The sequence below is a fragment of the Carcharhinus amblyrhynchos genome, chromosome 2 (genome assembly GCF_965287045.1).
Source record: "Carcharhinus amblyrhynchos chromosome 2, sCarAmb.v2.hapA, whole genome shotgun sequence".
NCBI lineage: Eukaryota > Metazoa > Chordata > Chondrichthyes > Carcharhiniformes > Carcharhinidae > Carcharhinus > Carcharhinus amblyrhynchos.
In genome coordinates this window covers 98,297,848-98,318,714 of record NC_137325.1, presented here as the reverse complement: position 1 = coordinate 98,318,714, position 20,867 = coordinate 98,297,848, and the positions used below count along the sequence as shown (strand labels likewise).

At 42.8% G+C, this 20,867-nt stretch overlaps 1 protein-coding gene across 1 annotated transcript in view; it reads right to left on the bottom strand.

Moving 5' to 3' along the window:
- Positions 1-20,867, bottom strand: part of plcl2 (phospholipase C like 2) — a 259,438-nt gene that overhangs the window by 8,342 nt on the left and 230,229 nt on the right. The window contains exon 5 of the mRNA XM_080209629.1: positions 11,506-11,615. Coding sequence (XP_080065755.1) covers positions 11,506-11,615 — 110 coding nt within the window. The remainder of the gene's footprint in view (positions 1-11,505; positions 11,616-20,867) is intronic.

Below are 20,867 nucleotides of genomic sequence, written 5' to 3'. Positions count from 1 at the left end.
ATAATACATGGGAAAAATAAAACAAAATGCTTAACCACCTATCAGAACACTAACAAAACTTGTTCCTCTGCCCTTGAAGTGTCAATCAAGAGCAAATGATTTCAACACAAATTGAGTATTACTCTTAATGAAGATTTTACACGTTTTTATTGCTTTTTTTACATAGAGCCATATTAGAGTGAGGAAAGTGATTAAATAGACTGGTTCAGGGGTCAAATCTGGGGCAATAGCTTTTATACATTGTACATAAATAATTTCTGGCATTTACAAATTAAACTGTTCATAATTGATAGATAAAAAATGGTGAAGAATAATAGGGTGAAACATTCATTCAGCTATTGGCAAGGGCAGGGGCAAGGTAGATAAGGTATCATAGCCTCATTGGAAGAAGACCAGGAGATCTTGTTATATCTTATAACAAGATATAACAATGTGTCCTTGTTAATATTTATTCTTCAACCAATGCCTAAAACTGATGTACTATGTTATCGGATTCTAACATTGATAAGATCTATTCCCATAACTCACCAAGGATCCTTCAGTAGCACCTTACAAACCAGTGACATCTACCACCTAGAAGGGCAGCAGATGCATTGGAACTACTTGCAAGTCCCCTCCAACTCACCCACCATCCTAACTTGGAACTATATCATTTGAACACTGGATCAAAATCTTCACTCCTTAACCTGCACCACTCGCACTTAACATCACATGGAGTGCAGTAGTTTGCTCACCACCACCTTCCCAAGAGTTATTCGGGATGAGAAGTAAATGCTGGCCTTGCCAGTGATACTCACACTGCACAAATGAATGAAAAAAAAAGACCTGATCGTTTATTTTATTGTTGTTTGTGGTTCCCCGCTGCAAGAAAATTGGCCATTGCTTTTCCTATATTACTACAATGATTACATCTCAAAAAGTACTTAATTAGCTGTCAAGCGATTTTGGATGTACTGAAGTTGCAATGTAAGTGTTCTTTCTTTCGGCTGATAGGAATTAAGTGGAGTCACAAGTAGTGAGCTTAACGTGGACAAAAGTGATGTGATTATTAAAGGCAATATAAAGTGAATAATAATGAACTACAGGACACAAGAATGATGTCTATAGCTATTGTTGGATAACTTATTGAGACCATCACCATTAAGAAAGGCAAAAAAAATCTTGCAGTATGGGCTTATATATAATACGATAATACGGAATGATCAAATGGACAAATAAGTGGCAGATGGAATTTAGCCCTGAAAAATGTGAGAGGTGATACAATTTGGAAGGAGTAATTTGACAAGGAAGTAAGGAATGATAGAAAACTAGGAAATTTGGTGGAACAAAAGGACCGCGGCATCAAAGGAGAAGGGCATGTTAATCGGGTGGTGAAAAAGAATATGGGATGCTGCCAAGGCTCCTGAGCTGGAGCATTTAAATTATGAAGAAAGGCTGGTTAGGCTCGAGTTGTTTTCACTGGAGCAGAGAAGACTAAGGGGCGACCTGATCAAGTTGTACAAGATTATGAGTGGGTAAGGAACAGCTGTTCCCTTAGTCAAAGGATTAGTCACAAGGGGACATAGGTTCAAGGTGAGAGGCAGGAGGTTTAGGGTGAATGTAAGGAAAAGCTTTTTTACCGAGAGGGTGGTTGAAGTCTGGAATGCGCTGCCTGGGAGGGTGGTAGATGTAGGTTACCTTACATCCTTTAAAAAATATCTAGATGAGCACTTGGTACATCATAACATTCAGGGCTATTGGCCAAGTGCTGGCAGATAGGATTAAGTGGGAGTTCAGGTGTTTCTAATGTGTTCGTGTGAACTCGATGGGCCAAAGCCTCCTCTGCTCTGTATGATTTCATGATTCTAAGACTTATGCAGCCCCAAACAGAGAAGAAAATAGTTAAACTGACACTTGAGGAAGGGCAGGACTGGCAGTTGAATGTCCCCGGGTATAAGTGCTTCAGGCGTGATAGGGGAGGGTCGCAGAGAGGTGGGGGAGTGGCGTTGTTAGTTAAGGATTGCATCATAGCAGTGCAGAGGGAGGGAGGAATAGAGGATATAGGAATCGAGTCACTATGGGTGGAGTTGAGGAATAGGAAGGGAGGTGTTACTATGTTGGGTGTGTACTACAGACCGCCCAACAGCCCGAGGGCTGTGGAAGAAGGGATAAGCAGGGACATTCTAGATAAGTGCAGGAAGAATAGGGTGGTGGTAGTGGGAGATTTTAATCTCCCCGGGGTAGACTGGAAGGTGCCAAGATCAGAGGGTGCTGACGGGGAGGAATTTGTACAGTGTGTAATGGAAGGATCCCTGGAGCAGTATGTGGATAGCCCGACCAGGGAGGGGGCTATACTGGACTTGGTTCTGGGGAATGAGCCTGGGCAGGTGGTTGACGTTGAAGTAGGAGAGCAGGTGGCTAACAGTGACCACAACTCTGTCTGGTTTAAGATATTAATGGATAAAGATGAAGCCTGTCCTAAGGGGAGGGTGTTAAACTGGGGGAGGGCTAGATACAACCGGATTAGGCAGGATCTTAAAGATACGGACTGGGGTAAGCTGCTTGATGGCAGGTCGACGCTGGGTATGTGGGAGTCTCTCAAGGGAAAACTAAAATCTTTGCAGGAAAGGCACGTGCCGGTCAAGAGGAAGGATGGGAAGGGTAGGATTAGAGAGCCGTGGATAACTAGGGATATTGAGGACCTGGTCAGGAGGAAGAGGGAGGCGTACATTAGATCTAGGCATTTGAGGACAGAGATAGCGTTAGAAGAATACAGAGAATGTAGGAGAGAACTTAAAAGGGGCATCAGAAAGGCAAAAAGGGGCCATGAAATGGCTTTGGCGGGTAGGATTAAAGAAAATCCTAAGGCATTTTACTCCTATGTTAGAAATAAAAGGATGGTTAGAGGGAAGATTGGTCCTCTCAGGGACAGAGGAGGGGAACTATGCTTGGAGCCTGGGGGAATGGGGGAGATCCTGAATGAATACTTTGCGTCGGTATTCACGCAGGAGAGGGGCCTGATGTCTGGTGCTGTGCTTGAGGAGTTTGAGGATCCGTTGAGGGATATAGTCATCACGAGGGAAGAGGTGTTGGGACTTTTAGACAGTATAAAGACGGATAAATCTCCAGGGCCTGATGGCATCTATCCCAGGCTGTTAAGGGAGGTGAGGGATGAAATTGCTGGGCCTCTGACGCAAATCTTTGTCTCTTCTTTGGACACAGGTGAGGTCCCAGAGGATTGGCGCATTGCAAATGTAGTACCGTTGTTTAAGAAGGGTCAGAGGGATAACCCAGGGAATTATAGGCCGGTGAGCTTGACTTCAGTTATAGGCAAGCTAATGGAGAGGATCCTCAAGGATAGGATGTATGAACATCTGGAGCGCTGCAATCTGATCAGGGATACGCAGCATGGCTTCGTTACAGGGAGGTCATGCCTTACGAATCTAGTGGAATTTTTTGAAGAGGTGACAAAAACGGTTGACGAAGGACAAGCCGTTGATGTTGTCTATATGGATTTCAGTAAGGCGTTTGACAAGGTCCCTCATGGTAGGCTGATAGAAAAGGTGAAGGCTCATGGGATACAAGGCCAGGTATGTAGATGGGTGGAGAACTGGCTTGGGAGGAGGAGACAGCGAGTAGTAGTGGAAGGCTCCTTTTCCAATTGGAGGCCTGTCACCAGTGGTGTGCCGCAGGGCTCGGTACTTGGACCTCTTCTATTTGTGGTATATATTAATGACTTGGAAGAGGGGGTAGGTGGTGTGATCAGCAAATTTGCTGATGACACCAAGATGGTTGGATTGGCGGGTACTGAGGAGCAGTGCCTGGCAATGCAACAGGACATAGACAGGCTGGTAGATTGGGCAGATAGATGGCAAATGGAATTTAATCCGGAGAAATGCGAGGTGATGCACTTTGGCCGGAATAATGTGGAGGGGAGTTATACGATAAAAGGTAGAACTATCCGGAGTATAGATACGCAGAGAGACCTGGGGGTGCAAGTGCATAAGTCCCTGAAGGTGTCGGTACAGGTGCAGAATGTGATGAGGAAAGCGTATGGTATGTTAGCCTTCATAGGAAGAGGTATAGAATATAAGAGTAGGAGTCTGATGTTGCAGTTGCATAGAACGTTGGTTAGGCCTCACTTGGAGTACTGCGTCCAGTTCTGGTCGCCGTACTACCGGAAGGATGTAGAGATCCTGGAGAGAGTGCAGAGGAGATTTACCAGGATGTTGCCTGGTATGGAAGGGCTGTCTTACGAGGAAAGATTGGATGAACTTGGGCTGTTTTCCCTTGAGAGACGTCGGCTGAGGGGGGATCTAATAGAGGTTTATAAGATTATGAAGGGGATAGATAGAGTAAATGGTGGTAAGCTTTTTCCGCTACAAGAAATGGATAGAACGAGGGGTCACGGGCTTAGGGTGAGGGGGGCTAGGTATAAGACAAATATTAGAGGGCAGTTTTTCACGCAAAGGGTAGTGGGGGTGTGGAATGCACTGCCGAGTAAGGTGGTGGAAGCAGGCACGCTAGGGTTGTTTAAGAGTCACTTAGACAGCCATATGAGCGGGCTACATATAGGGGGATATAGTAGGCCTTACTGAACATTGTAGGCTTGGGAATACGTTTTGCCTCAGGAATGTTAGTCTTTGCCTGTTTAATAATGAATTTTTTTGTCTCCACAGGCATTTAAGTCCAGCAAGGGGCATGCAGGCGGCAGGTTGTAGTGGGCTGCTCTTGGATGTTGCTTCGGGAGTTGCCTATTGCTTCATGTCGTTAGTGTGCTTAAACTGGACCATCTCGAGGGCAACATGACAGCTCAGAGACTATCTCTGTTGCTGTGCGGACACATGGATTTGGGCCTGTGTCTGTGGGAGTTTGCACGTTCTCCCCGTGGTTGCGTGGGTTTCCTCCGGGTGCTCCGGTTTCCTCCCACATCCCCCAAAGATGTGCTTTTAGGCTGATTGATTGGGTACTAAAATTGTCCCTAAATTGGACCTCCCTGATCCTCGCACGTTAGGCGTAGACTAAAATCATGAATAGGTCACTGAGATAGTAGGACGGCGGCGCGGGCTCGTTGGGCCGAAGGGCCTGTTTCCCGTGCTGTGTTGTTCTTTGTTCTTTGTTCTTTGAGGTTAGGTATCCGAATTATGATAAGATTGGAGTCTGGATGCATTTGTAATAAGGTATGAGGGAGATTGCATTAATGTTTTCAAAATTTCACAGAGGAATGAGATTTCTCAAAACTACCTTCTGGTTGGCCAGGGTAGGGTAAATGTAGGCTTGGCTCCTGAACATGTTGAACAGATGTGTGTGCAGCTGCTGGGAGGTCAGGCTAAGCATACAGAAGAAGGGAGGAAATGTATTGAAATATTACCATGAAAACAAACAAAAAAATCTATTTTCTGACAAAAGTATTACATGAATCAGGCTTTAAAAAAACTTTTATCAGAACATTTACCAGAAGATAACTTGAATACAATAAATACCCTACAAAATATAAAAGCCTAAAGTTGTGTTAATAACTTTACAGTACGGAACACAAGAACACTGTCAACCATCACAGAATCCCTACAGTGCAGAAAAGGGCTATTTGGCCCATTGAGTCTGCACTGATTCTCCAAAACAGCATCCCATTTAAACCCTTATCCCTGTAACTCGCACATTTACTATGGTTCATCTACCTAATCTACATATCGTTGGACAATTTAACATGGCCAATACAGCAGAACAGCATTAGTTCAGATTAAAACAAACATTTTAGCATTAACACTGCAATGAAGTTACTGTGGAAGTTCCCTAGTTGCCACACTCCAGCATCTGTTTGAATACACTGAGGGAGAATTTAGCATGGCCAACACACCTAACCAGCATGTCTTTTGGAATGTGGGAGAAAATCTGAGCACCCGGAGGAAACCCATGCACACATGAGGGGAACATATGAACTATAGACAGACCCAAGTCAGGAATTAAACCCGGGTTCCTGGCACTGAGGAGGCAGCAGTGCTAACCACTGTTCACCTCCGCAATGGGCAGACAAAGGACATGATTCAAAGCTGTAGGTTACATAATTTGATGAGATATTTGTTGATTTGTTTGAAAATCCTTCAGACAACCTACATCACATCAGGCTGCAAAAGAAAACAATGTGTTTCCCAGGTCACAAATGGCTTTCATTCATCTTGTATGAACAGTGTTATTGTACGGAAAGCTTCAAATGTATTCTATCAGTTATTAATCCTTTTTTCTATAACATTGTTATATCCAATTGTTTTAATCATTAGAATCTTTTGAGACACACAATTGTATCTGCAAGTACTGTTCATTTTTTCCATTATAATTACAGGTTTGTAGTGAAATTAAATTCAATGTGACCTCTGAAATAAATGAGCAGAAGCTTTTAACTCTCCCTAGTCTGTGACTATTTTCCTGGAATTTGGTTTCAACAAATCAGATCAATAACTATTATTGCATTTTCATGGCCATGTTTTCAACTTACTGAGTTCAATAAACACAAATGAGATGGGCTTTCAATGGAGAGCAAACTTGACTGGAAACAGACTGGGGGACAATCTTACCAAAAAAATTAAAGTATCAAACAAATGTGAGAGAATTGTGCCCATTTTTTGGGTGAGCTCCCATATGCAATCATACAGTACTTAGAAAAGAAAGCGGCAAAATGAGATTCTCGTCAGTAGAGGGAGTGGGCAGAACCTAATCATTCCTGGAATCCAGCTGCTGAGCTCTAGGGTGCCATTGTTCAAGCATCGCAAACTCCCAAGTGCACTGTACAAGTATTTATACAGTGTATTAGGAGATTTGTCATTCCCCATTCTCCACCCCCCCCACCACCACTGATTGCCTCCCTGAATGTAGCCACCAATCTCACCCCAGATCTCCCCCACAGCATCCCCCCACCGATCCCCCACAGACTCATTAATCATATTTAAATAACTTAAAGAATATTCAACACTGCCTCGTGCCCTTCCCTGGGCATGAGGCTGCTTTCGCTGGCAGAACAGGGCTGGTAACATCGCAAGAGGTGAGAAGCTGAGTGCTAGCCTGATTTTTCACCTCTCGCCCGATCTCACCGGCTCGCCACACCGATCGACCGGCATGACGAGCCAATAAGATCACCCCCATTATCTTTTATACAATCATGACTATTGAACCATAGGCATTTACAGTACAGAAGGCCATTTAGGCTAATTGTTTTTGCGCTGGCTTTTAGTAGAGCAAATCAAAACTATTCCACTGTTTCCTTTTCTATAGCCTTGGTTCCTCTTTGGGCTTTTCCCACGTTACATGGGGTTGCTTCAATGCTGGTTGATCACCTTCATAGTAACCATCAATTTTGAACTTAACAGGTAGCTTTACAGACGAATGCCCATGCCCATCCTGCCACTAATCCTCCTCATCTATCCAAGCTGGGCACTGGCACCAATATTCTCTGATTTACCTGCAACTATGGCTGGAGTGGGACATGGTCATTCTCTATAGCCTTAGATGCTTCAAATATCTTTCTCTTAAAAGCTACAGTGGTGTCGTTCTCAACCAGTCTTTGCTTCAAATATGCTGCTGTGCAAATAATTTTCTCTTCTCATTCTCTTAATGGTAATTTAAAATTGACATTCCCTTGTCACCAACTCTCCAATCTTTCCCTATTGAATCTGTCAAAACCCTTCATCATTTGAAAGGCTGTATTAAATCAATTTTTAATGTTCTCTGTCGGATGCATTCCCAGTATTTCAAATCCCTTCTTGTAACTGTAGTTTCTCTATTTTTTATCTTTCTAGTGAACCTATGCTGAATACACTATGGCTTTTAAGTCCTTTTTTTCCACAGTAAGGCACCCAAAACTGCACATACTAATTTAACTAATCTAACTTAAACAATATATTTTGTTACACTATTTTTCCTTTGGAGAAAGTTTGATGGTGATATCCCCCAATGATCAGCGTTAAGACCCCTGCTCTTCCTGACGGCCTAGACCTTGTGTACAAGACAATTTCAAAATTTGCAAATGACGCAAAAGTTGGAAGTATTAAATCATAGAACTATAGAACATTACAGCACAGAAACAGGCCTTTTGGCCCTTCTTGGCTGTGCCAAACCATTTTTCCGCCTAATCCCACTGACCTGCACCTGGGCCACATCCCTTTTACACCCCTCTCATCCATGTACCTGTCCAAGTTTTTCTTAAATGATAGGTGAGCCTGCATTTACCACTTCATCTGGCAGCTCATTCCACACTTCCACCACTCTCTATGTGAAGAACCCACCCCTCCGCCAATATTCCCTTTAAACTTTTTCCCCTTCACCCTTAACCCACGTCCTCTAGTTTTTTTCTTCCCTAGCCTCAGTGGAAAAAGCCTGCTTGCATTCACTCTATCTATACCCATCATAATTTTATACACCTCTATCAAATCTCCCCTCATTCTTCTACGCTCCAGGGAATAAAGTCTTAACCTATTCAACCTTTCTCTGTAACTCAGTTTCTCAAGTCCCAGCAACACTCTCTGCACTCTTTCAACTTTACTAATATCCTTCCGGTAATTAGGTGACCAAAACTGCACACAATACTCTAAATTCGGCTTCACCAATGTCTTATACAACCTCACCATAGCATTTCAACTCTTATACTCAATACTTTGACTTATAAAGGCCAATGTACCAAAAGCACTCTTTACGACCCTATCTACCTGTGACGCCACTTTTAGGGAATCATGTATCTGTATTCCCAGATCCCTCTGTTCTACTGCATTCTTCAGTGTCCTACCATTTACCTTGTATGTTCTACCTTGGTTTGTCCTTCCAAAGTGCAATACCTCACACTTGTCTGCACTAAACTCCATCTGCCATTTTTCAGCCCATTTTTCTAGCTGGTCCAAATCCCTCTGCAAGCTTTGAAAACCTTCCTCACTGTCCACTACACCTTCAATCTTTGTATCATTAGCAAATTTGCTGATCCAATTTACCACATTATCATCCAGATCATTGATATAGATGACAAACAACAATGGACCCAGCATTGATCCCTGTGGCACACCACTAGTCACAGGCCTCCACTCAAAGAAGCAATCATCCACTACCACTCTCTGGCTTCTTCCACTGAGCCAATGTCTAATCCAATTTACTACCTCTCTATGTATACCTAGCGACTGAACCTTCCTAACCAACTTCCCATGTGGGACCTTGTCAAAGGCCTTGCTGAAGTCCATGTAGACAACATCCACTGCCATCCCTTCATCCACTTTCCTTGTAACCTCCTTGAAAAACTCCAATAGATTGGTCAAACATGACCTACCACGCACAAAGCCATGTTGACACTCCCTAATAAGTCCCTGTCCATCCAAATATTTGTAGATCTTATCTCTTAGTATTCCTTCCAATAATGTGCCTACTACTTAAATTTACCGGCCTATAATTTCCTGGATTACTTTTTGAGCCTTTCTTAAACAACGGAACAACATGAGCTATCCTCCAATCATCTGGCACCTCATCCATGGACACCGACATTTTAAGTACATCTGCCAGGGCCCCTGCAATTTCAACACTAGTCTCCTTCAAGGTCCGAGGGAATATCCCGTCTGGTCCTGAGGATTTATCTACTCTGATTTGCCTCAACACAGCAAGCACCTCTTCCATTTTAGTCTGTATAGGTTCCACGACCTCCCTACTTATTTGCCTTATTTCTATAGACTCCGTGCCAGTTACCTTAGTAAATACGGATATAAAAAACCCATTTAATATCTCCCCCTTTTTTTTGGTTCCATACAAAACTGACCACTCTGATCTTCAATAGGACCAATCTTATCCCTTACTATCCTTTTACTCTTAATATACCTGTAGAAGCTCTAGGGATTATCCTTCACCTTGACTGCCAAAGTAACTTCATGTCTTCTTTTAGCCCTCCTGATTTCCTTCTTAAGTAGTTTCTGGCACTTTTCGTACTCCTCAAGCATCTTATTTGTTCTCTGTTGCCTCTACATTTCATACATCTCTCTCTTTGTCTTTATCAGAGTTGCAATATCCCTCGAGAACCAAGATTCCTTATTCTTATTCACTTTGCCTTTAATCCTGACAGGAACATACAAACTCTGCACTCTCAAAATTTCTCCTTTGAAGGCCTCCCACTTACCAATCACATCCTTGCTGGAGAACAGCCTGTCCCAATCCACGCTTTTTAGATCCTTTCTCATTTCTTCAAATTTGGCCTTTTTCCAGTTTAGAACCTCAACCCGAGGACCAAATCTATCTTTATCCATGATCAAGTTGAAACTAATGGCATTACGATCACCGGAACCAAAGTGTTCCCCTACACACACTTCCATCACTTGTCCTAACTTATTTCCTAATAGAGGATCTAATATTGCATCCTCTCTAGTTGGTACCTCTATATACTGATTTAGAAAATTTTCCTGAACACATTTTACAAACGCCAACCTGTTTAGAGCTTTAACAGTATGAGAGTCCCAATCTATACGTGGAAAATTAAAATCCCCTACAATCACAACCTTATGTTTCCGGCAGTTTTCTGTGAGGATAGGATCAAACTTCAAAAGGAATGGACGGATATGTGGCAAATGAAATTTAATGTAGAGATGTATGAAACTATTAATTTTGGTAGGAAGATTGCAGAGAGACAATGGTCCATAATTTAATAATGGCACCCCAATAATGCACTAGGGAATCACTCAAGGAGGTTCCCAGGTAAGAGTTTACCTAGCAATCATAAGAGATCAGGGCAGAGTACAGCAAGTGACACTATTCCCATTGGTGGAAGGATCAAGGTCCAGAGGCACACATTTAAGGTAATTGACAAAAGAAGCAATGGCAGAAAATCTTCTTTGTACAATGAGTAATTAGGATCATGAATACACCGCCTGAGAGTAGGGTGGAGACAGCTCAACTGAGACTTTCAGAAGATGATTGGACCTTTATCTGAACAGGAAAAGATATGCAAGGCCATAGGGAAATGGCAGCAGGTGAGTTACTCCTACAGAGGATCAGTACTGCTACAGTAAGCCAAATGGCTCCTCCTGTAACCAGTGATTCTATGTTTTTTTTTTAAATCACAAAAAAATTGGGTGGCATAGTAGCACAGTAGTTAGCACTGCTGCTTCACAGCTCCAGGGACCTGGGTTCGATTCCCGGCTTGGGTCACTGTCTGTGTGGAGTTTGCACATTCTCCTCGTGTCTGCGTGGATCTCCCCTGGGCACTCCAGTTTCCTCCCACAGTCCAAAGATGTGCGGGTTAGGTTGATTGGCCATGCTAAAATTGCCCCTTAGTGTCCTGAGATGTATAGGTTAGAGGGATTAGTGGGTAAGATATGTAGGGATGTGGGGGGTAGCTCCTGGGAGGGATTGTGGTTGGTGCAGACTCGATGGGCCAAATGGCCTCTTTCTGCACTGTAAAGTTGCTATGAAAATTCTATTAGCCTATTTTATGGCTTTATTTACCTGTCAAGCAAAGAGTCTATTGTTTATCAGGCATGGCTTGTACTCTCAGTATTCTCAATATATGATTACCTTAAGAATAGTGATGTTCCAAGTAAAGTTCTCAACAGCTTTGTGCAGTTTTCTTCCTTTAAGACCTTCTTTAACTCCAATATTGTTCAGATTTTCATGGAATTCCATTGCTGGAAGCAACACACATTTGTTATTCTTAAACACAATACATGGGTATAAGTTACTGAATGATACTAAATAATTTATTTGCACTGTTCAGTGGTGCACTGATCCAGATAATTTGTAAGAAAGTAAGGAATGAGAAAAGGGGATCACAATGTTTGATCCTTCTAAAGCAGGCACCATGCAAGCTTCATGCTGTCTGCTAATTAAAATGATGGCAGTACACCATCCTGTACCAAAAGTGCTGGAGAATGGCTGGAAGCACATTAGTGTTAGGTGAGCTCGTCTACAATTCTTAAAGTCAGGCTGCATCTCTTAAAGAGAGGAATATTCTGGCAGGAGCAGGTGCTCAAAGTGGTTGGGCATGACAGTTTGACATATAAAAAGACTGATTATTGGCAAAAAGCATGTTCTAAGATTTTCAGATGCAGAACTGCAGGCCTTGGTGCTGGAGGTGGACAGGAGGACAAAAACCCCCAGAAAAATCAATGGTTTGTCTTTGTCAATGTCAGCAGTGTAGCCTCAAAAATCAGATACAGTGCTGCAAGAACTTTGTGACCTCACACCAATGGCCAAGTTTAGTGAATTCATCTTCAAATGCCATATTCTTATAACTGAAATACTTGCCTCAGACATTGATCAATAGACAACCCCACTTTCACTCACCTACCCAAAGTCTCGATCAATTATGACTCATACTTAACAATGTAGTTTCACCTCACCCTCATATATTTTGCATATCTCACACGCACACCCAACTTAAACACATGCCCAGCTTTCAAACTTTGACAACCAGCCCCACTGATAGTGATGGAACAGGACGATGGCATCTTGGTAGGTGCGGTGCACTAGCTCTATTAAAGGGTAATCCAGCTGGTCCCAGTGCCCCACTCTTTCATACAACTCTTCCAAAAAATTGGGAACAATTTGCAGAGTGACACAGTGCGCAGGAGAAACGTGGGGTGGAAGCCACCAGCCCAATGGCGGGGCATTCTCCGCAATATCATTCAGCTGATAAGTTGTAAGGAATTGAAGGGAAGGGGGAGGCTTACAACATAATGCCAGAGGTGTTGATTGAGCCTGCTTTGCCATCAACCTGGTTTTTTAAAAATTGGCGAGCCATTTCTAAAAGCTGCCCCATACAAAAAATTAAAAATAGAACTCCCTAGCCCCCCCTCCCATCACTTCATCCTACTCAACATCCATTGTCCCTTGATGTTGTGCCCCACAATTCACAGAGCAGTTTCTGGGTATGGCACTCTGAGAAATGCACTCACCTGAACTCCTCTGACAGTTTCTGCTCACCAGGTGCACGCCTAGGGAGACCTGCTTTATTTCATGAAACTGGGGGGCCAAAAGGCGCAATTATCAGGCATAGATCCTAACCAACGAAAATGGAACTGCAAAATCTGCCCAGATGCGAAATTCAATAACCATTTCACTGGGATCTTATGGTTGGCAACATGATCCCACTTTGCATATCTAAATGAGGTTCCAACCTGCTCCAATCTTTAGCTGTCTATGTCTTGGGTCTAATTAAAGTGACATTCTTCACTGCAATACTGTCCAGTTCCTGCCAAAAGCAGGGATAAAAGTCAGCCCATTATGTGCAGTTCAAGTCTATTCCTCATGTCCAGTAATCTGAATGGAAGCACAATCCTTTGAAAATAACAATGATGAGAACTGGGTGAAGATTCTACAGGAGGGCCACCAGAGAGACTAGAACATTGAAAGTCTCAGTGGATCAAGCAATCTCATACTTCTTCATGTAGTTGGCATGATTTTTTTACCTTTCCCCCCCAAATAGGCACTGTGATTAGGAAATTGAATAAAAAGCTTTTCCTCCAGACTTTCTTTCTTTTCAGGTTAACCATCTCCAAGGACAATGCTTAGCAGAAATAAAAATGTACTTAATTAACTTCATTCACTCTTAAATATACTAGAGATTTTGACGAGATAAATTCCCTTATACCTGATTGATTACTCTTACTTTCTGTCAGACATGTGATTCCTCTAGCAGTGTTAAGTATTCTGCTCAATTTACTTGAAGCAATAAAGCCATAATAAAGTGGAAACTACAACTCAGAACAATCTACTCTGACAGAATTGTTTGTAATTAGATAAAAACAAGTGGATAATGCCTTTTCCTTTGATAAACTACTGAGCATCATTGGTCCAATCTATTGAAAATCTTGCAATTTATTTACTGCTTTAATGCAGTTAGCATGTAATTGTTCAATAATTTATAAATTAAGTTCTCATGCACCTTTGTGCCAACAGTTTATAAAAGAAAGTTGTGAGTGCCAGAATTGATTCATCCATTTTTAATGAGACACTCCTACTGTACCTTTGCAGGAAGAGAGAGGCCTGTTAAAGCTATGATGGATGCAATGTGTTCACCCAATACTACTCACTTGTCCATGTCCATAGACATAGCAATCTGGCTTTGGCCAACAATTAGAGTATTGGGAGGCATTATTTTTGATTTGATTTAATTTATTATTGTCACATGTATTAACATAATTAAAAAGTATTTCCTTAAGCGCCATAATGAGAAAACATACTGTTCATAGAGAAGGAAACGAGAGAGTTCAGGAGATAGTGTCGTAGTCATAGCTAGGATGTAGAGAAAGATCAACGTAACACAAGGTAAGTCCATTCAAAAGTCTGAAAGTAGCAGGGAAGTTGTTCTTGAGTCGGTTGGTATGACCTCAAACTTTTGTACCTTTTTTCCGAAGGAAGGTAGTGGAAGAGAGAATGCCCGGGGTGCGTGGTGTCCTTAATTATACTGGCTGCTTTGCCAAGGCAGCGGGAAGTATAGACAGAGTTAATGGATGGGAGGCTGGTTTGCATGATGGATTGGGCTACATTCACAACCTTTTGTACTTTTGGATTTTTCCAAAGAAGAAAGTGAGGAAAACAGTTGCAGTGGCTCTACTGGGAGCTGTGAATGCCTGACCAACCCTGATTTTAATTGCTTCTTAGAAAGGCCCCAATTACAGTATGCCATATTTTCACTGGTACTAAACGAAAGAAAGCAAGACAAAGTGATCAAGTGCCAATAGAATCATAGAACAATACAGCGCAGAAGGACATCATTCAGCCCTTCGAGACTACACCAACTCTTTTGAAGGGCAAACAGTCAGTGTTGGTGCCCCACTCTTTCCCCAGACCTCTGCAATTTATTCTCTTTCAGACAAGAAATATATGCTTGGCTATACTTTTGCACACAGCAACCTGTCAGCTACAAACGTGTTCCACCTGCTAAAAGTCACCTGAAGCCACCATACAATATATGGCCAACGCATTCAATAATAGTCATGGTCAGCTGTAACCTGAAACTTGGCATTACCTCCTTGTAGGCATGTGTCTAATGCTGTGGAGCAACATAAAGACCACTATCTGCTAACAATGCATGGCATCACCTCCACAGCAGCCAAACAGAGAGCTGGGCTCAGAACTGCTTTATTATCTATTGGCACAATCATTCCTAAGAACATAGAACATTACAGCGCAGAACAGGCCCTTCGGCCCACGATGTTGTGCCGACCAATTAAAAAAGCAATGACCCTCTAACCCAAACCAATCCCTTTCCATCCATAAACCTATCCACGGATCTCTTAAACGCCCCCAAACTAGGCGCACCTACAACTGCAGCAGGCAGGGCATTCCAATCCCTCACCACCCTCTGGGTAAAGAACCTACCTCTGACATCCATCCTATATCTACCACCCCTTAATTTAAAGCTACGCCCCCTTGTGCTAGCTTTCTCCATCCGAGGAAAAAGGCTATCATTGTCCACCCTATCTAAATTGGCTGATAGGATTAAGGAGAATCCTAAGGCGTTCTATAGGTATGTTAAGAACAGAAGGTTGGTTAGGGCAAGATTAGGGCCAGTTACAGACAGCAGAGGGAAGTTGTGTGTGGAACCGGAAGAGATTGGTGAGGCATTGAACCAATATTTCTCTTCGGTGTTCATGCAGGGGGACATGAATGTAGCTGAGGAGAACACTGGGTTGCAGGGGTGTAAACTAGACAGTATTGCAGTTGGTAAGGGGGATGTGCTGGATATTCTTGAGGGTTTGAAAATAGATAAGTCCCCTGGTCCGGACGGGATTTATCCTAGGATTCTCTGGGAGGCAAGAGAGGTGATTGCAGAGCCTCTGGCTCTGATCTTCAGGTCGTCGTTGGTCTCAGGTATAGTACCGGAAGATTGGAGGACAGCGAATGTTGTCCCATTGTTTAAGAAGGGGAACAGGGACTTCCCCAGGAATTATAGACCGGTGAGTCTTACTTCTGTTGTGGGCAAGGTTTTAGAAAAAATTATTAGGGATAGGATTTATAGTTATTTGGAGAGTAATGAATTGATTGGAGATAGTCAGCATGGTTTTGTAGCGGGTAGGTCGTGCCTTACTAACCTTATTGAGTTTTTTGAGAAAGTGACCAAAGAAGTGGATGGGGGTAAGGCAGTGGACGTGGTATATATGGATTTTAGTAAGGCGTTTGATAAGGTTCACCATGGTAGGCTTCTGCAGAAAATGCGGATGTATGGGATTGAGGGTAATCTAGGAAATTGGATCAGGAATTGGCTAGCAGATAGGAGACAGAGGGTGGTGGTTGATGGTAAATATTCGTCATGGAGTTCAGTTACGAGTGGTGTGCCTCAGGGATCTGTTTTGGGGCCACTGCTGTTGGTAATTTTTATTAATGATCTGGATGAGGGTATAGTTGGGTGGATTAGTAAATTTGCTGATGACACCAAAGTCGGAGGTGTGGTAGATTGTGAGGAAGGGTGTCGTAGTTTGCAGGGTGACTTAGACAGGTTGCAGAGCTGGGCCGAGAGGTGGCGGATGGAGTTTAATGCGGAGAAGTGTGAGGTAATTCACTTTGGTAGGAATAACAGATGTGTCGAGTATAGGGCTAACGGGAGGACTCTGAATAGTGTGGATGAACAGAGGGATCTAGGTGTACGTGTACATAGATCCCTGAAAATAGGGAATCAAGTAGATAAGGTTGTTAAGAAGGCATACGGTGTCTTGGCGTTTATTGGTAGGGGGACTGAATTTAGGAGTCGCAGCGTCATGATGCAACTGTACACAACTCTGGTGCGGCCGCACTTGGAGTATTGTGTGCAGTTCTGGTCCCCACATTATAGGAAGGATGTGGAGGCTTTGGAGAGGGTGCAGAGGAGGTTTACCAGGATGTTGCCTGGTATGGAGGGGAGGTCCTATGAGGAGAGACTGAGGGATTTGGGGTTGTTTTCGCTAGAAAGAAGGCGGCTAAGAGGGGATCTTATTGAAACATATAAAATGATTAGAGGTTTAGATAGGGTGGACAGTGATAGCCTTTTTCCTCGGATGGAGAAAGCTAGCACGAGGGGGCATGGCTTTAAGTTAAGGGGGGGTAGTTATAGGACGGATGTCAGGGCTAAGTTCTTTACCCAGAGGGTGGTGAGGGATTGGAATGCCCTGCCTGCTGCAGTTGTAGATGCGCCTAGTTTGGGGGCGTTTAAGAGATCCATGGATAGGTTTATGGATGAAAAGGGATTGGTTTAGGTTAGAGGGTCATTGTTTTTTTAACTGGTCGGCGCAACATCGTGGGCCGAAGGGCCTGTCCTGCGCTGTAATGTTCTATGTTAAACCTCTAATCATCTTATATGTTTCAATAAGGTCCCCTCTTAGCCGCCTTCTTTCTAACGAAAACAACCCCAAATCCCTCAGTCTCTCCTCATAGGACCTTCCCTCCACACCAGGCAACATCCTGGTAAACCTCCTCTGCACCCTCTCCAATGCCTCCACATCCTTCCTATAATGTGGGGACCAGAACTGCACACAATACTCCAAGTGCGGACACACCAGAGTTTTGTACAGTTGCAACATGACGTTGCGGCTCCTAAATTCAATCCCCCTACCAATAAACGCCAAGACACCGTATGCCTTCCTAACTGCCTTATCTACTTGATTCCCAACTTTCAGGGATCTATGTACACATACACCTAGGTCCCTCAGTTCATCAACACTATTCAGAGTCCTACCGTTAGCCCTATACTCTACACATCTGTTATTCCCGCCAAAGTGAATTACCTCACACTTTTCCGCATTAAACTCCATCTGCCACCTCTCAGCCCAGCTCTGCAGAGTTGGTGTAGTCTCGAAGGGCTGAATGATGTCCTTCTGCGCTGTATTGTTTTATGATTCTATTGGCACTTGATCACTTTGTCTTGCCTTCTTTCATTTAGTACCAGTGAAAATATGGCATACTGTAATTGGGGCCTAAGAAGCAGCCCCTAAGTTTCTCTGTAAACTATGACACCCCTCTTCACTATCTACCACTCCTCCGACTTTGGGGTCATCAGCAAATTTACTGATCCACCCAACTATACCCTCATCCAGATCATTTATAAAAATTACAAACAGCAGTGGCCCCAAAACAGATCCCTGAGGCACACCACTTGTAACCGAACTCCATGACGAATACTTTCCATCAACCACCACCCTCTGTCTCCTATCTGCTAGCCAATTCCTGATCCAATTAACTAAATCACCCCCAATCCCATACATCTGCATTTTCTGCAGAAGCCTTCCATGGTGAACCTTATCAAACGCCTTACTAAAGTCCATATAAGGCTTGGGGTTTCTTTTTCTATTTGTTGCATCTGCCAATAGTCAAGACATCTTATAATCTTTGAGTTAACCTCTTGCAGCACTGCCTTTTTTGTACGCTCTCCTATAATTTATAATTGTGTAAAATATTCCCCTTCCACCACGAGTGTGTGCCCATCATTAATTTAAATCTGCACCTGGATACCAGGTTGACCAGGAAAGGTTGGGTGCAAACAGCACACTTCCATTTGAGTTGGTCTAAAACCCACGAACCACCAATGGAGAAAGATCTAGGCTTGTGAGTTCACAAGGAGAAAAATGACAATAACCTTTAAATTTAAGCACAGAAATTACAATAAGAAACTAGTTTTGTGCTGATTTCTCCCTATGTCATGAAGGACTTGTAGCTCTGAGGCAATGTATACTTCAACACTACCACCTTATAGGCTTTTAGAATGACAAAAGAAGGAAGCCCCTTTGTTAATACTCTAGTGTGGGTGTTAGTTCTTCAACTGAAATTACTGAATTCAATCTAATTTCTTTCGACTTATTTGCATATCAATCCTTTTGAAATTCTTTCTTCTCAAATATTTATCCTATTTCCAATTAGGTTATGTTGTACGTTGTGCCCAGAAATTTAAGCGTAACCATATCTGACTGCAGGATTGATGAAGCAGGGTACATTCCCTGTGCTTGTTAAGGCTCAAGGTTCCTAGATATTGTGCTTTGGCACAATAGTACAGCCATTGTGGTTTCAGGAGTGGCAGGATGGAGGGTGGAAGCAGCAATTTGTTCATAAAAAGCAGGACAAATCCAACCTGGCCAATTACAGCCCCAAATCTACCTTCAATCATCAGCAAAGTGATGAAAATGTCATCTTTCAGATGACACTCAATAAACTGCTCACTGATGTTCAGTTTGGGTTCCACCAAGGTCACTCAGCTCCTGACCTCATTACAGCCTTGGTCCAAACAAAGACAAATGAGCTGAGATGCGAGTGACTGCTCTTGACATAAAAGGTGGCACTGACTGAGTATGCTATCAAGGAGCTCTAACAAAATTGAAGTCAATGGGAATCCTAGCACAAAGGACAAAACACAAAGATGGTTGTTCAAGGTGAATCATCTCTGTCTCAGGACACCACTGCAGGAATTCCTCAGGGTAGTGCCCTAGGCCCAACCATCTTTAGCTGCTTCATCAATGACTTTTCACTCCATCATAAAGTCACAAGTGGGGATGTTTACTGATAGAGTCATAGAGGCTTACAGCATGGAAACAGGTCCTTTGGCGCAACCTGTCTATGTTGTCCTTTTTCCTAAACCCCTAAGCCAGTCCCAATTGCCCACATTTAGCCCATATCCCTCTATACCCATCTTACCCATGTAACTGTCTAAATTCTTTTTAAAAGATAAAATTGTACCTATCTCTACTACTACCTCTGGCAGCTTGTTCCAGACACTCACCACCCTCTGTGGAAAAGTTGTCTCTCTGGACACTTTTGTATCTCTGTCCTCTCATCTTCATCCTATGCCCTCTAGCTTTAGGCTCCCCTACCTCTGGGAAAAGATATTAACTATCTAGCTGATCTGTGCCTCTCATTATTTTTTAGACGTCTATAAGATCACCCTCAGCCTTCTACATTCCAGAGAAAAAAGTCCCAGTCTATCCAGCCTCTCCTTATAACTCAAACCATCAAGTCCTGGTAGCATCCTAGTAAATGTTTTCTGCACTCTTTCTAGTTTAGTAATATCCTTTCTATAATATTCAACTCAACTCAACCCAATTCAACTCAACTTTTCTGCACATTCACACAGCCCTTCAAACCCTTACTAATTAAAAATCTGTCCGCCTCTTCCTTAAATTTACTCAAAGTCTTGGCATCCATCATGCTCTGGGGTAGTGAATTCCACAGACCCGCGACCCTTATTTCTCCTTATCTGTTTTAAATCTGCCACTCTTTCCTGCCATTCATACAGTTTACATTCCCACAAAACCTCGCAAACAGCAAAATCACAAACGATGAACATGCTTTTGAATGGGAGTCAATTAGATAGGTTCCAGCAATGCAAGGACAGCATTGGTTTGTGTAGATAGTGTACAGCAAATTATGGTACAGTACCTGCATATGACAGATGGGGGGAGCCTCTGAGCAATGCAAGGCATGTACTGAAAATTTTGAAAAGAAACAATTCTCATTTGTATAAAAGGAATCGCCTCAAAACTGGCATACAAAATTAGTGAACATTTCAAAAGCTTTTATTGCAATTCTGGACTGAGATTTGGACATTTCCAGATTAATTTCTCCATTTGGACACATTTCAATACCATCTCCCTGTTAAAACATGTCAAAGTCTCCGTTCTGTTATGGCTGCCTTGTCTTCAGGGAAAGAAATTGTGAATAAGCAAACAATTGCTCATGCAATGGGCAACGTGGAATGTGGTGTACAAAGACTTCATCGTGGTTGGTAAATGAATACACCAACAAAGAAGGAACAAAAGACAGGACTTCACTGCATTGAAAACTCTGCTGCCTGCATCCTAATTTACAGCAGCCACCTTGTTTGTGCTTGCTGACCTACTGGTTCACAGTCTGATAATGCCTGGATTTTAAAACTCTTACCTTCGTTTTCAAATCCCTACACAGCTTTGTTTCTCTAT